The sequence below is a fragment of the Mus musculus genome, chromosome 1 (genome assembly GCF_000001635.26).
Source record: "Mus musculus strain C57BL/6J chromosome 1, GRCm38.p6 C57BL/6J".
In the NCBI taxonomy this organism is placed as follows: Eukaryota; Metazoa; Chordata; class Mammalia; order Rodentia; family Muridae; genus Mus; species Mus musculus.
Genome location: NC_000067.6, coordinates 150,759,905 through 150,774,086, shown reverse-complemented (window position 1 = coordinate 150,774,086; position 14,182 = coordinate 150,759,905). Strand labels below are relative to the sequence as shown.

At 38.3% G+C, this 14,182-nt stretch overlaps 1 protein-coding gene across 5 annotated transcripts in view; it reads left to right on the top strand.

Annotated features, from left to right (window-relative positions):
- Positions 1-14,182, top strand: part of Hmcn1 (hemicentin 1) — a 431,153-nt gene that overhangs the window by 219,566 nt on the left and 197,405 nt on the right. For 4 of the 5 annotated variants that reach the window (XR_387184.4, XM_006529757.4, XM_006529758.4 and 1 more), the window contains exons 12-15: positions 182-323; positions 1,524-1,651; positions 3,740-3,853; positions 8,572-8,730. Coding sequence is in view for 4 of the 5 variants with exons in the window: in XM_006529757.4 (XP_006529820.1) it covers positions 182-323; positions 1,524-1,651; positions 3,740-3,853; positions 8,572-8,730 (543 nt within the window). In the remaining variant the exon portion in view is untranslated. Of the gene's footprint in view, positions 1-181; positions 331-1,523; positions 1,652-3,739; positions 3,854-8,571; positions 8,731-14,182 lie in introns of those variants that run through there. The other variant, XM_011248051.2, reaches the window with a different exon arrangement.

The following is a 14,182-nucleotide window of genomic DNA, read 5'->3' as shown; positions in this document are numbered from 1 at the left end:
ATTTCCTTTGCTCTCTTTCTTTTGCTGATAATGGCAGACCAGTGATTGAGCTGTGGTAGGGGTCCCCTCCAAATAATAAAATGTAGATTATGGGAGCTTAAGTGACTTCTGATCAACACTCACATCTCCTCACGCCAATATAAATAGGCTTCTCACCATGAAACTTTCATTTCATTTTCAGAAAAACCCAAAGTCACTGTGATGCCCAAGAATCAGTCTTTCACAGGAGGGTCTGAGATCTCCATCATGTGTTCTGCAACAGGATATCCCAAACCGAAGATTGTCTGGACCATGAATGAGATGTTTATCATGGGTTCACACAGGTACTGGGTTTGTATCATCTTCTTTGTTTCTATTGAATGAGAAAGGTTAATGAGATTTTGGGAGCAAGGTCATTAGACCTGATCCTTAGTATTTAAAACTTGAAAATCTATGACTTTACACTTTCTAAACAGGCTGGGAAATGTCAAAAAATGCAAATGGTGACTTTAAAAAGTGTTATTAATTCTTAATTTCAACAATTAAGAAGATCAAGTTTCCTACCATCTTTTGAGTTGTAAACATGGCACCATGACTTGTTATTATTTTTCTTGAAGTGGAATGAGATAATACACTGTGTCTGCCGGAAGTGCTGTGTAGTGATAATCAGTCTATGTAAGGCATTGTCATGAATTTAGTGGGGAAAGCGGAAGAGGGAGGGAGGACATAAGGAAGTTCTATTACAGGCTACGCATATTCTTTGTATTGCTTCCACTTGTTGCTATAGCACACTAAGGAGTCCTTTATGCTACTGCATGCTTCCTAGAGTCTTTTAGGCTCTGAAAGTAATAGATACGTAGATCAGAAACATCAAGGCTTTGGGCCCTCAGGCTGCCAAGACTCCTGGTTTGGCCTGAGGCCGAGGCTTAGATTTGCTCCAGCAAGCTGAGCCAGATTCTATTCTCATAGTTATCACTGATTCTGTGGGTAATATCAAACTGCTTCTCTCAGGTTTCCATGTTGATGGACCCTTTCCTGAGCAGCTCACCATAGGAGCCAAGGCCTCCTGTGTATAGAATCCAGTACTTCCTTCCACTCAGTAACTGATTTTGAGCAAGTGGTGGAACCTCTGTACACATTTGTATGACAAAGACATTTACATTATCTGGCTCATTTGGTTATTGGGAAGATTGAAAAATTTAATAAGTAGAAGGCCCCTATAGCAGTCTCTGATGTAAGGCCAATTCTGGAGCCAGGATATCCTTGATAGTTTTGTCAACTTAACACAATCCAGAATCAGCTGATTCTCCCTGCTTTTGACTGTCATTGTGATGGAAAAAGCTACTTCAAGTCCCTAGCTGTCTTCCCCATAGTGGTGAAAGATAACCTGGAGCTGTACACCAAATACACCCTGTCTTCCCATATTGTTTTTTGTCAAGGTATTTTATCAGAGCAACTGGGTCCAGAAACAGGAGGTCTTGATACTATAACACAATGCTAGTATTGCAATGTTTTTAATTTTACTTTTTTGTTTTAATCCAAAGGTACAGGATGACCTCAGAAGGTACCTTATTCATCAAGAATGCAGTTCCTAAAGATGCAGGGACCTACGCTTGCCTGGCAAGCAATGCAGCTGGAACAGATAAGCAAACATCCACTCTCAGATACATAGGTGAGCATCGGTAGTTCCCAAGGCAATGGAAATGGGGTGAATATTATTGTAAGCAATGGGAAAGCCCTCCTAGATCAGTAATGTTAGAGACAAACTGTACCCAGTATTATAACTGATAATTAAGTCTACTTATTGATTAATGCAAAGATTGTCCATGAGTGAGGAAATATTTGTCAGCAGAAATCAAGGAAGTTTCCAGCTTGTGAAAGACTTCTAGACTGTCCATAGAATTATACCCTACCGTGGTTCATTTTCAGTAATGTTTCAACTTCAAAATAAAATTTTCTATGTCCATCCTTACCTCACCTATCAAATTATAATCAAAATTGTGTATCATATTGTTTTCATATTTTATCTACCATTTCTACCATTTCCTCTTCCAAATATAAAGCAAAATTATTGAGATATATGCAGTGTTATTATTTCAAGGGATATCTGTGTTTAATTTGAACTTCCTAATAGTGGTTGAAAATATGATGTGCCCAGTGTCAGGTTGCAAATTGTGAGTAATTTATTTGGAAAATTATACCTTTTCCCCCATTTCCATTTGACACCAAGCATGGTAACACATTAAGACTATCAGCATCGCAGGCTGCGGAGGGAAGTGTAGAAAAGCCACAAGAGGAATAGAGAATGTGTTGGCATAAAATGGTACAGCGATGAATAGTCATCATGTCCTAAGAGCCTGAGAAAAGTGACCACAGGTACATGGAGAGAAATTATTTAAGGGAATGCGGGCTCAGAGTCAGAAATGACTGGATTAAAAATGTCCACAGAAAACAGGTAGAGAGGGAGCGGAGGAAGAAGATGGAGATGCAGGAATGAGAACAGGATTCTGCATGGTGGAAGGAAATTTCACGTTATTCACAGAGCAGCCAAAATATCCAGCACATTTCTTTGCCTGTGCAACACCCCCGAGCATGCCAAAAGCTCTGCTGGAGACTGAGCGTTAAAACAAAAACAATCAAACTGCATGCCACACTAGTCCTTAACTTTTTACAAGCTCGCAAAATGGGAGTGGACATCTAAAGCTATAAAGCGAAGCACCGACAAGTACTGCGCAAGGATTGGGGGTGAGGGTGGGGTGTCCTCAGGGGTAAGATGCATTCTGACTGAAGAATGTCAGAGTTCCCAAAGGAGAGAGGATTTAAGTTAAGTCTGAAAGAATGAGTGGAATTTGAAGAGCCACTGTGGCAGAGGGGAGTTTGGGGAAGATGGCCAAAAGCAAAGGCAGGACAATGAATGAAAGGGCTCTGTGTTTTGGGCTCCCAACTAGAGCTCTGTACCTGGTGATAAGCCTGCAAGTGTACCACCACCGGTGAAGTGGAAAATGGCAACCTTTTATGGGCTCTGAAAGCCAAACCCTTTGAAGGCAGCAGGCCCTGTGGGAGGGTTTTTTTTTTAAAGCAGGGAAGTGACATGAACTTCATAGTTGCTTAAAACAACCTCAGTTGAAGTTAGGAAGGTCTTGAACCATTTAGGAAAGAGAAAGCGTGTGAGCCAGCCCAGGGTAAAGCAGAAAGCAGTAGGAAAAACAGGGACATAAACAAAAGGAAATAACTTGAAGGCAGGATCGGGCACCCATAACTAGCATGTCAGGAGAAAGCAGAGAAAATGGTGGAAAGTAACTAATTACAGGATACAAAATATGATTGTAACCCATCTTTGATTATATTAGCTGAGGACCTTAACACTCCCCTCTTTCAATTCCAGTTTTATTTTCAGCACGCCTCTCTTCTGTTCTTGGAGTGTTTAGGCTATGGGATCTATTTGTCTGAGCCTGTTCTCCTAGCAGACCTCTGTTTCATCAAGTCCGTCCCTATACTTTGCACCTTTGTTTTCTTTGAGGTTTGTTAAAACAACCACATAATTATTTTATGCTTTTGTCATTATTTTTGTCTAACATCCTTGTTTTGGCCTCAACATTCATCTTTTTTCATCCTATGCACCTGTGCACATACACAGTATGAGAGTGTCTTTCTGCCTACAAATGTAAGCGGGAACATAATGCTGGTGTCATGTTCATTGATTCATTCAGCAAACCAAGTCCACATAGATCTTGACTGCCTGTATCTCTGTGTTTTTCAGAAGCCCCAAAGTTGGTGGTAGAGCAGAGTGAGCTCTTGGTGGCCCTTGGGGATACAACAGTTATGGAATGTAAAACTTCTGGGATTCCTCCACCTCAAGTAAAGTGGTTCAAAGGTACATACATTTCTTAAGTGTATTGATGGTTGGCTCATTTGGTTTGTTTTCTTTTTCCTGAAAAAAGGATTTGTTAAAAATTTGTTTTGATGTGTGACTTAGCAGGCCTATAAAATGTGTTTATGATCTCACTGGAGACAATAGTTCAAAATTCTGAACTCTGAATTTTCAGGCTTTGACATCTGGTATGAATTACAGGACCATGAAATCAAAGCAGGAGAAGTCTGCCTCGCTAACCCAGCTGAACATTCTCTTTGTTAGTTTAGGACTGTTTCCTGTAGAAAACTATCCAAGAATATTCAGTTGACGTTTAAAATATCTTCCCTGGTTTTAGTTCACTTTTCTTAGAGATGAGTGTTCACACTATTAAAATGCAAGACCCTCAAGGATGCCTTCTGTATGTGGCTCAACAGCAGATGCACATGGAGGCTTCAGGAAATGATGGATAAGCGAACGTCTTGGTCAGTTTCAATATACTCCCTCCCATCAGTTATAGAACTGACATCTACATTTTAATGTATAGATAATACCCGTGATTCTATAACACAAACCCAGCAGTGCTCTCTTGGGTCTTAGTGAAGCTTGGTCCAAGCACGGATGCTGATAATTGGCATCTGTGTACAAACCCCAGCTTCTGCTTCCCCCTTAGCTTTTGATGATAAAAGCAAAGAAAATGCTGTAGGCATTCTAGAAGGGAGGTTGCTAGGATTATCGAGATGCTGTTTGCAAAAATACTTTTTTTAATCTTCAGATGAAAAATGCTAAGTAGCACAAAGTCCTGTTGTTATGATTCTGTTTGTTAAATCATAGACATTCCCATAGCAACAGGTTGATGTCATAATCACAAAATTATGAATTCACAATGGGTTCAAACTTAGGGAACATGAGGTGAAAAGACAAAGGCTTTATGTAAAAAATATTTTTAAATACTATAAATCAAAAGTAAGGAGAGAAACTAAGGGATAATGCCATTTCTGTGCTTTTCAAAATGCTCAAAGCTTTTAATGGATCTGTTGTCCTTGATACTAATTAAAAAATATAGTCTGGTTTTATTTTAGTGACTGTAAGCTAATTTTACTTATTGGAAATAATCAAATCTTTGAATTTCCAGTTTGATAAATATACAACTTCAAATTCAGTTAGCAGTTAAATAAAAAGTCAGTGTTTATGTAGCTTGGTAGTTAATGATGGCAGTAACACTCCAGAAAGTTATGGGTGACTCCTTTGTAATTCACATGGAAAGTCTTGTTCACAAAGTAGGCTACTTATCTGAAAAGCTTAGCCCTCACACTAATCTCTGACCCTCAAACAGCTAAGGAGTGGGTAGGGTACCATGCAACCACCATGTGGAACATTCTGGAATTCACGTGTTTCTTCTCTCCACCATAAATATTGCAACTCAGTGAGTTCCATCAATAATATCCCAATGGATTTCAATTCCCTTGGGCATGAGGGATTGATACATAATATGGTTAGATACAATCCAATGCTTATTAAGAACAGTCACAGGCAGGCAATTTATTGTGTAAACAGTCAACATCGCCAAGAGAAAACTAGAAGCTGAAGCCTTCCTCATGTAGATTGAGTTGGAGGCAGGTAGGCTCAGGTGTCTTGGGGGAAGTCAGGAAATATGATCTCATAGAAGTCATAGGAGTAGAAAAGAGTTCCTGCCTTAACCTCAGAATAACTTATTCTTAGGCAATTATGGTTTTGACTAAATTAGTGTTATATGTGTGTGTGTGTGTGTGTGTGTGTGTGTGTATGCTATCTCTGTGTGTGGTGTGTATACATATGTATATATGCATGAATATACGAACATATTTACATGTATATGCATATGCATATTTCAATCTATTAGAGAAAAGATATCCCGTGAGGCACAGTGCCTCCAAGGGTATAGGTCTTTAATTGCTAGAAATAAACAGTTTAGAGTAGTTTTAAGGGAAAAATCAGAGGCACCATTAAATTCTTATGGAAAGGATATTTGTGGTAAAAAATAAAATTGGATTTATTTATTGGGATTGATGGTTCTTAAATGTAGTTTGAAATCGCTGGGGATGCCTTACTATTCTTTGAATGGATCCACATGCTCCATATTATTTTCATAATAACGCTGAAATATTTGGCTTTTTACTTTGTCTTCTGAGTTAGTAGTGGAGTTTCTGGAGGCTACATGATGTATGGTATCCAATAAAGAAAAGGCAGAGGCAAGTATGGACACTCAGCTGTCTTCTATTAGACACCATGGAAAGTTACAAAAATGTAAAACAATGCCACTTTTCTCAATAAGTATTTTCTGGTTTGGAAAATATTTTTATAAAATATATTTGCTTTGAAAATATATAATGAGTTTTAAATAAAATAAGTTATGATTATACTTTTGAACTTTCCAATTTGATTTCTGACCTATTGAATATAAATAAATATAATCCATACAAATAAAAAATATTCACTGGGTATTGGTTGATTGATTGATTGATTGGTTGGTTGCTTTCTTGAGATAGTGTTTCTCCATATGGTCTTAGCTGTCCTAAAAACTTCTCTGTAGACCAGGCTGGCGTTGAACTCACAGAGGTCTTCCTTCCTGTACCCCCCACCCCCACCCCTACCCCCCCAGCTCTCAGGTTAAAACCATCCTCAGTCATTTTTTAGAGTACACCAGAGGGCCCTTGAGACAAACTTTCTGATAGCAAGTTCATTATCATTAACTATTTGAAAGGCTCTAGGGTTAAACTTTAAATCCACAGAGTCCAGAATTGAGTCAGATAATGGGAAAATGAGGTCCTTCCTCAGTAGTAATAATTATTAAATCCTAAAACAGATCTAGAAAGATCATTATTTTTTTTTAATACTGAAGCTAGATAATCCCCATCCCAACTCCATCTGAGAAGGCCTATACTTCTCTGGCGTCTCAAAAATTTGATGAATAATTTTCATTAGAAATAAAGAAGAGAAGACTACCAAAATGTGATCAAAGTGCAAATTGGACAGAGCTTGCTTGTGGTTTCCAATGCCTTCTGTGCTTTGTGACTACCGTTCCTTGAATCTTTTGATTTGGAACAAAAGCTATTTGCCAAAGGTCTTTATTTCATCTCCTGACACAGATGGTGTCTTCTGACATATACCAAAGAGCTAAAAGTGAGATGTAAATTACCAATTCTAAATGCATCTTAGCCCAAACGTCACTCTGCATCCTCCTTTTAGGAGGGAAAGTCAGGTCAACATCATCTGCCTTTGTTTATTAAACTTTCCCAGAGGCACTTAGACAAAGCTTTTACTGCCTGTCTCATGTGTGAGTGGAATATGCAGTAGCAATCATTTGGCTGCTGATTGGTTTGACACTGGAACACTGGAAAACATTATCTGGGGGGCATCGGCACATGCCTACTTACGGAATAGTTTTCAAATTTAGAGATCCTTTAACATCCTTTTTTTCCCCGGAAAATTGTATAAACAAGAGAATTGTCTAAATGTTGCTAAATCTCATTGGTTGGTACTGTTTGCAACATTCTCTTAGAGCGCTACTAACACTCAGGTTTTTTGTTTGTTTGTTTGTTTGTTTGTTTGTTTTGCCTATTTAAAGCAAGCAGTTGCACATGTGATCCTCAGCTCCAGGATACATGACTAATGTACTAATGTAATGTGTAAAATATAAAATGTGACATTTTAGAAAGTAGCTTTCAGATTTGGGGAATGGCATCAAACTCTAAGAGCAAGGACTGTCTAACTTCCTGGGAAGATTTTTGAAGCCTCCTAACACTTTGTATCATCCTTCATACAACAAATGAAAAAAAAAATGCACTAAATGAAGTTACATATCCCACGCCGTGTGCTTTTTAAATTTGCTGGTCGTTGTACTTAATTTCATCTTTTGATTGGGAGACCTTTTGAGAGGAGAGCACAGGAGATGCATGAAAAAAAGAAAAATCTTCCTTATGACTGTTTGAAGCATTATCTCCTTTGATAATAAGTGGTTCTTGGAGAGCCTGAAGTTCTGTAGCTCTGTTGGGACTTACAGCATATCGAGGCAATCCAGATGGAACCTGTCTTTCTTGGTCCACCCCTCCCTTTCATTGAAATCCTTATCTGATTCCTCCAAATACTCCATCACTCCAAAGTCAACGTTTTAATGAATGAGATTTTAGTTGAGGTAACCTAAAAGATTATTATAAACTACTCTTCCTATTTTCCAGCAAGCTTTCCCCTTCCTGTTCCAACAAGCCCTCCTCTCTAGCCATTCACAAACACGTCTCAGCTAGGTTAGACTTATCACAAGACAAACTAGAATTGACACCATTCGATGAAAAGCCCTGTCACTCACTTAATAGTACCTGTGATATCTCAGGCACTTACAGGTTTACTGAAATGGCTCATGCCACAAAGATAGTGGAAGTCTCTCTTCATCTTACCGCTTCCTAGCTCCTCTTTTACTGGCCAAAGCCACTATTCTTGTTTCCAGCCTGCCCGGCTCCCCATGCACCTTCTGAGAGCTCTCATTCTTATTGGGATACAGAGAGATGGAAGGTGAAGCTGTTTACAGTCCATTACAAGACCAGGTTTTAGACCATATAAAGTAGAGTGTCTGTGTTGTCCAAGAAACAATTGGAATTTGAAACATTGCAATCATCCTTATTCAGGATTTTCAAAATCCTATCAGTGGCAGCATAAATCATGTATATTTTTTAGTGTTTAATGTTCTTTCTCTTGTTTTGACTTAGGAGATCTCGAGTTGAGGCCCTCAACATTCCTCAGTATTGACCCTCTCGTGGGACTTTTGAAGATTCAAGAAACACAAGATCTGGATGCTGGTGACTATACCTGTGTAGCCATCAATGAAGCAGGAAGAGCAACAGGCAGACTAACTCTGGATGTAGGCTGTAAGCTTTCATGGCCACTGGTCACATTTTTTTCCTGAAACTGAGTTGTTATTTTTACATGTTGATCAACTCTGAAACAACTTGGCAGAAATGTTTGTCAGAATGGCAAAATCTAGCATGGGCATTTCAGGTGACCAACTTCATAAATGTGGTGAACAATTGCTAGGAGCTTCCAGTGGGACAAGAATGTCGCCTGGTTTTGCCCCATTAAGCCAGTGGGTCTCAACCTTCCTAAGGCTTTGACCCTTATTCAAGTATTAATACAGTTCTTCATTTGTGGTGACACCCAACCATGAAATTATTTTTGTTGCTACTTCATAACTATAATTTTGCTACTGAGTGGTGTCTCAGAAATATGTGTTTTCCAATGGTCCTGACCCACAGGTTGAGAACTGTTGCATTACATTCTCAAACACCCCCTCCTCTGGTACACACACAAAAGGAGATGCTATGGTTATGTCCACTACAAACTTAGGCACACTAAACTCAAAAAATGAACCATTTCTTGAGGGCTGCAGAGTGTGGGAGGGGCAGGTCCTGTGTATTTGATTGCGAGTCATCTGACCTCAGAGACTGTAGGCATCAACGATGTGTCATCTACTGCCATTTTCTTGTCAGTGGCCATCTATTAGGCCATGAGATTCCCAATTATTAACATCTGGAGGTCAGAAAAGTAGAGTTTGGCCCTAAACCATAATCCAGAGATTTTGGTGGCAGAAAAGGTATCAGATTGTGTTTTGGTTTAGTTTCAAAAATCCACTAAAAGTTACTCCCCTGTGTATGAACTAAAGCACTCACTACAAATGAGTCCAGTCACCAGGAGAAGGTAAAGTGTGTCACTGACAACTGCATTTGTGTTCTCAGGAAAGTTGGGTCTCACTTCACCCTCTACGTCACATCTCTTTAGAAAATAATGCAAACCAAAACAAAAATTCTCCACACAGTATTGTAAAACCAGAAATAAAACAGAGCTTGTTTTTCATGGAAAAGAATGTGGCAGCTTAATTTCAACCGATAGTTAAATATTTACATTTCTTTAAACTTGTAAAGTATGGAATGTCACTAAATTGTGTTTTCTTTTCTGTATGTTATGTACATTTTTTTTCTTGCCATGCTCAAGCTGCTTTTTTAAACAAGAGCGAGGAAAGCTAATCTTTTACAAACCATTTCGATTCTATTATCTTAAGCCTTTAAGTGAAAATTACAGCCCCGTGTGCTTGATATTTTGTTTCATGGGAACAAATTTTTTCCCTCCCTGGGACCTGTTATGATCCTGGTCCCTTGCCCTTGGCTATCTGTTGAACACTATTCATTCCTGCTGCAATTTTAATATAGAAGGTTGGAAGTGGCACAAAGATTACTATACAGTGTGCTGCAAGATGTCGAGGTTGATGTTTTAATGAACTCTGCCATTCTTCAGATAAATACCTTGGAAATAGGTTTGGGACTGTTGGATGGAGCTGGGGTCTCTGACTTTTCTGGATGACTTTCAAATACACTGATGATTGTGGAAATGTAAGACTTTCAAGTGAGGAAGCCCATTAGATCCAGAAATCTTGATTTTAAGAAACACAATAAGGGTAAAATTTCAATTCCTAGCACCTTCCGTTCTGTCTCTCACCGATTTCCACAGAGATATTTTATGTTTGCACAACATTCTTTTGCCTGTTCCAGCTCTACAGGGACAGAGAAGTGGCCTGGGCAACGACCCACTTAGAGGCTTAGAAAGTCTGTGAATTGCATACATCTTTTCTTACCGACTGTTTCCTTCTTAATTTATTTTCCTTTTCATTTCTGCATTTTCTAGATTCTCTCTACTGTCCAGCCATGCACCATATAAAGGCTAGTGATACCTCTTCTTGATGTCCCATGGTGATATCTGAGTGACTTTTCTCATTACTAAGACAAAAATACTAGACTAAAACCATTTTAAGGTGAAGGAGTTCACTTAGCTTCCAGTGTGAGCATACATAGTCTATGGTGGCAGAAGAGACACAGCAGCAGGAGCAAGAGGAGGATGGCCTCAGTGAGTCTGTGGCTAGGAAGTTGTGACAGAGGAGTACTTGCACCCAGCTTGCTTTGTCCTTTATTACTGAGACCTCAGTTCATAGTGCCATATATATTCAGGACAGGTCTTATACCTTCCATTAAGTCTCCCTGGAATCATCCACAAAGACGTACCCAAGTGACTGAAAGTGCACTTAAGTGGACAGAGAGCCAGAATAGCTGGATTTGGAAACTTTCCAACTAACATTTCTATCTATTCTTCACTCTGTAATTGGAGCTGAACTTTGACTTCAAGATCCTTACTCTTCATGGCTCGTCTAATGCAATCATCTTCTACATTTTGATCCTGGTAATTACTCTGAATGAACCATTAACAAAAGCAAGTCATCTACTTTCTGTGACTTTGACCATTGCTAACAGTTGGGAGATAACTTAATATTGAAGTTGGCACTTTTGTTATACCTTAGCATATCCATATTCTTCATTATATCATTCTGGGGGCAGCACATAAGGTTTCATTAGACTGACCTGCCCACGGGGGACCACGGTTACACGTGATGGCATCTCTACAACAAGCTACGGTTGTAGGGATGACTGTGATTTTTATTATGAGGTTTAAAAGAAAACATATTATGGATCAAAACTTTCTCCAGAATTAATATAATGGTTAAGAATATAGGCACTTGAGAGAAAATGGGTTGCCTTCCTGACTTTCTTTACTTTATAGATATAAATGGCTACTTTATAGGTAAATTGAAAAGATGAAATGAGATTATTATCACTTACATACACCCAGCATGATAACTATTACCTATGGGGCTGGTAAATGCAAAACTTATCCTCATGTGTGTAGTGGTTATTTTCTTTCTTTGAGTCTCAAACATCATATTGGAATGCATACATTAAGTGATACAATATTCAAGATTAGATTTTGGTCTTTTAATGTGAAATTCATTATTTCAATTTGACTTTTTTTTTTAAGAAAGGGCTTGAAAAAAGTTAAGTACTAAGCTTAGTAGTGAATAAAATTATTCATTTGAGTTCCAAAATGATTGGGCATATTTCTGAATTGCTCGTGACTTAAAAACAAAAGCATGCTTTTATTCATGTCATATGGCTCTTAGGGCTTTTGAATTGTTTAGGGTGGGGCAGTTACCTCACAGCAGCAATACTAGAACAACAACAAAAAAATCAACAAAAGGGCTGTTTGATATCCTTCTTGAGTTTTAACTTATTGTAGCAAGCATCGTTTTTTCTGTTTCTCATTACCATGGCTTTACGTGATGGACATTTCAGGTCACCAGGGAAAGTTACCAATGCTTCTCATCCCTTGTAAAGGGGGTCGTGAATTGTGAAGTCATTTGGAAGAAGAGAGGATTGGAAACATCAAACAAAAAGTTGGTCTGGCAGGATTTTTTTTTTCTCTAAGCATTCCACACCACACAGGGTTTGAGTCTTACACTGTGGTTTTGTGGTTTGTGATTTGATGGAACCAAAGCAATGTGTCTAGTCATTTAAGGAAAGAAAATCTCTAACTAACATAATGCAAGAGTTGCCACAGAAGGAATATAGATTTAACCGTGTTGGGGCAAGGAAAATAATTCGGAACAGTGTTTAGAGCAAGATGGCAAATTTGTTTATGACATATATATATGAGTCTATGTTGTCATAGTTATCTCTGAAGACAGTAGAATACACTATGGTGTTAGCCCATGCATATCTCAATGTGCTACACAGATGCTTAGGAAATCAACAGGAATCACACATTATCTTAGGAGGCTGCTTGCTGCATCAAAAGTTAAACTAAATGCAAACATCATTAGTTTAGGTTATTCTTTAGGAGGACTAAGACCTAATAAATTAACTATAATTTTCACGTTTAATACAATTAGTTTTTAGGTAGTTTTCTATGGTCCATGATTAGTAAAGATGGATCATACTACTATTACTTAACGTATGACATACTACTATTCCTTTTTGTTCAGAGAAATTAAACTTGGGAAAAGGCTGAAGTGACTTTCCCAAGATCACAAACCAATAACAGTGGGACTGCCCTTTGAAATCACTCTGTGGGAATTACCCCTTCTGAGTCATACACACACTCTCTTCAAAACAACAAAACAAAACAAACACCACCACTATGTACTGACAACCACTCAACACTGCTCTTCTGGTCTCCTGTTTCAGTGATCTAGTCACGACTCATTCCACCCCCCCCCCCCCCACACACACACACACAAAGAACCTCACTTGGAGGCTGTGTTGGCCACAGTCAGGAGGAGGAAGTACTTAAGTCTTCTTGGCTCAGCTAGGAGCTGCTTCATTTTGGAAGTTTGTTTGTGGTGGACGTTGTTTTGGCTGCTCTTGCAGGCCTGGTGTTCTCATTTGCTTCTTGTTTTGAGACCCAGTGTGGATGTTCCCTAATCTGATGTCTGGTGCCTGATGCTGTTCAAGAATCTACTTGCAATGCATGATTTCTCCCATCTTGATTAGGTTTGTGGGTGTAACTTGAGTTTGCTCTTTTGCTATGAATCCAGATTTTCCTTCTCCATTACTTTCTCCATAACATGCTAGAGTATCACTTTTCATTGATAATTATAATTTAACATTTTAATAAAAGGGAGGTTTCTCTTCCCTGAGTTGGTGGATTTCATAACCACCATAACCAAGTCTTCTCTATAATCTTTTACTGTTTTTAAATTTATTATTTAGTCCATTGCAACATTCCTCTGCCTAAGACCTGGGCCTTGTACAGTTTGAGACTTTTAGACTTAGCTTCCCTCTTTTCATAAAAATATTTACATTTTATAATATCCTCCTCCTCCTCTTCCTCCTCCTCCTCCTCCTCCTCATCATCATCATCAAGATAGGTTCTCACTCTGTAGCTCTGTCTTGCCTGAAACTATTTGAACAGGCTGATCTGAAATCACAGAGATCTCTCTGCCTCTTGAGTTATCACATACCACATCAAGCTTCATGTTTTAGATTAATTGACTATGTTCACTCTAGAAAGAATTAAATTATAGAAATGAAATAAGCAAAAAATGTGTTACATTGTGAACTATATTTAAAATATCTACTGGTCATTTTTATAGGTTGAATTCATATGTATACATACAAATTAAGAAAAACTATCTAAACAGAGGTAAAACATTCTCTTCTCAAAAACATCTTTTTCAATTGTTTTTATCTTAAATTTTGTAAGAAGGCTTTTGAAATTGTCTTTTTCCTTTCGAAAGTGCAAGTTCAAATGTAATGTGGTGAGGTGTCTCTACCACTTTCTTATACATAAACACAAATTTGAATTGTTACCATAGCTTTCCATGATAACTCAATAATTCATTCACTAGTATCCAGTAGCCACATACAATGTACCATGTATATGTTAGCTACTGTTAAAGGATGTGTGTGTGTGTGTCTATATATATCAAAAAGGGAAGTCACC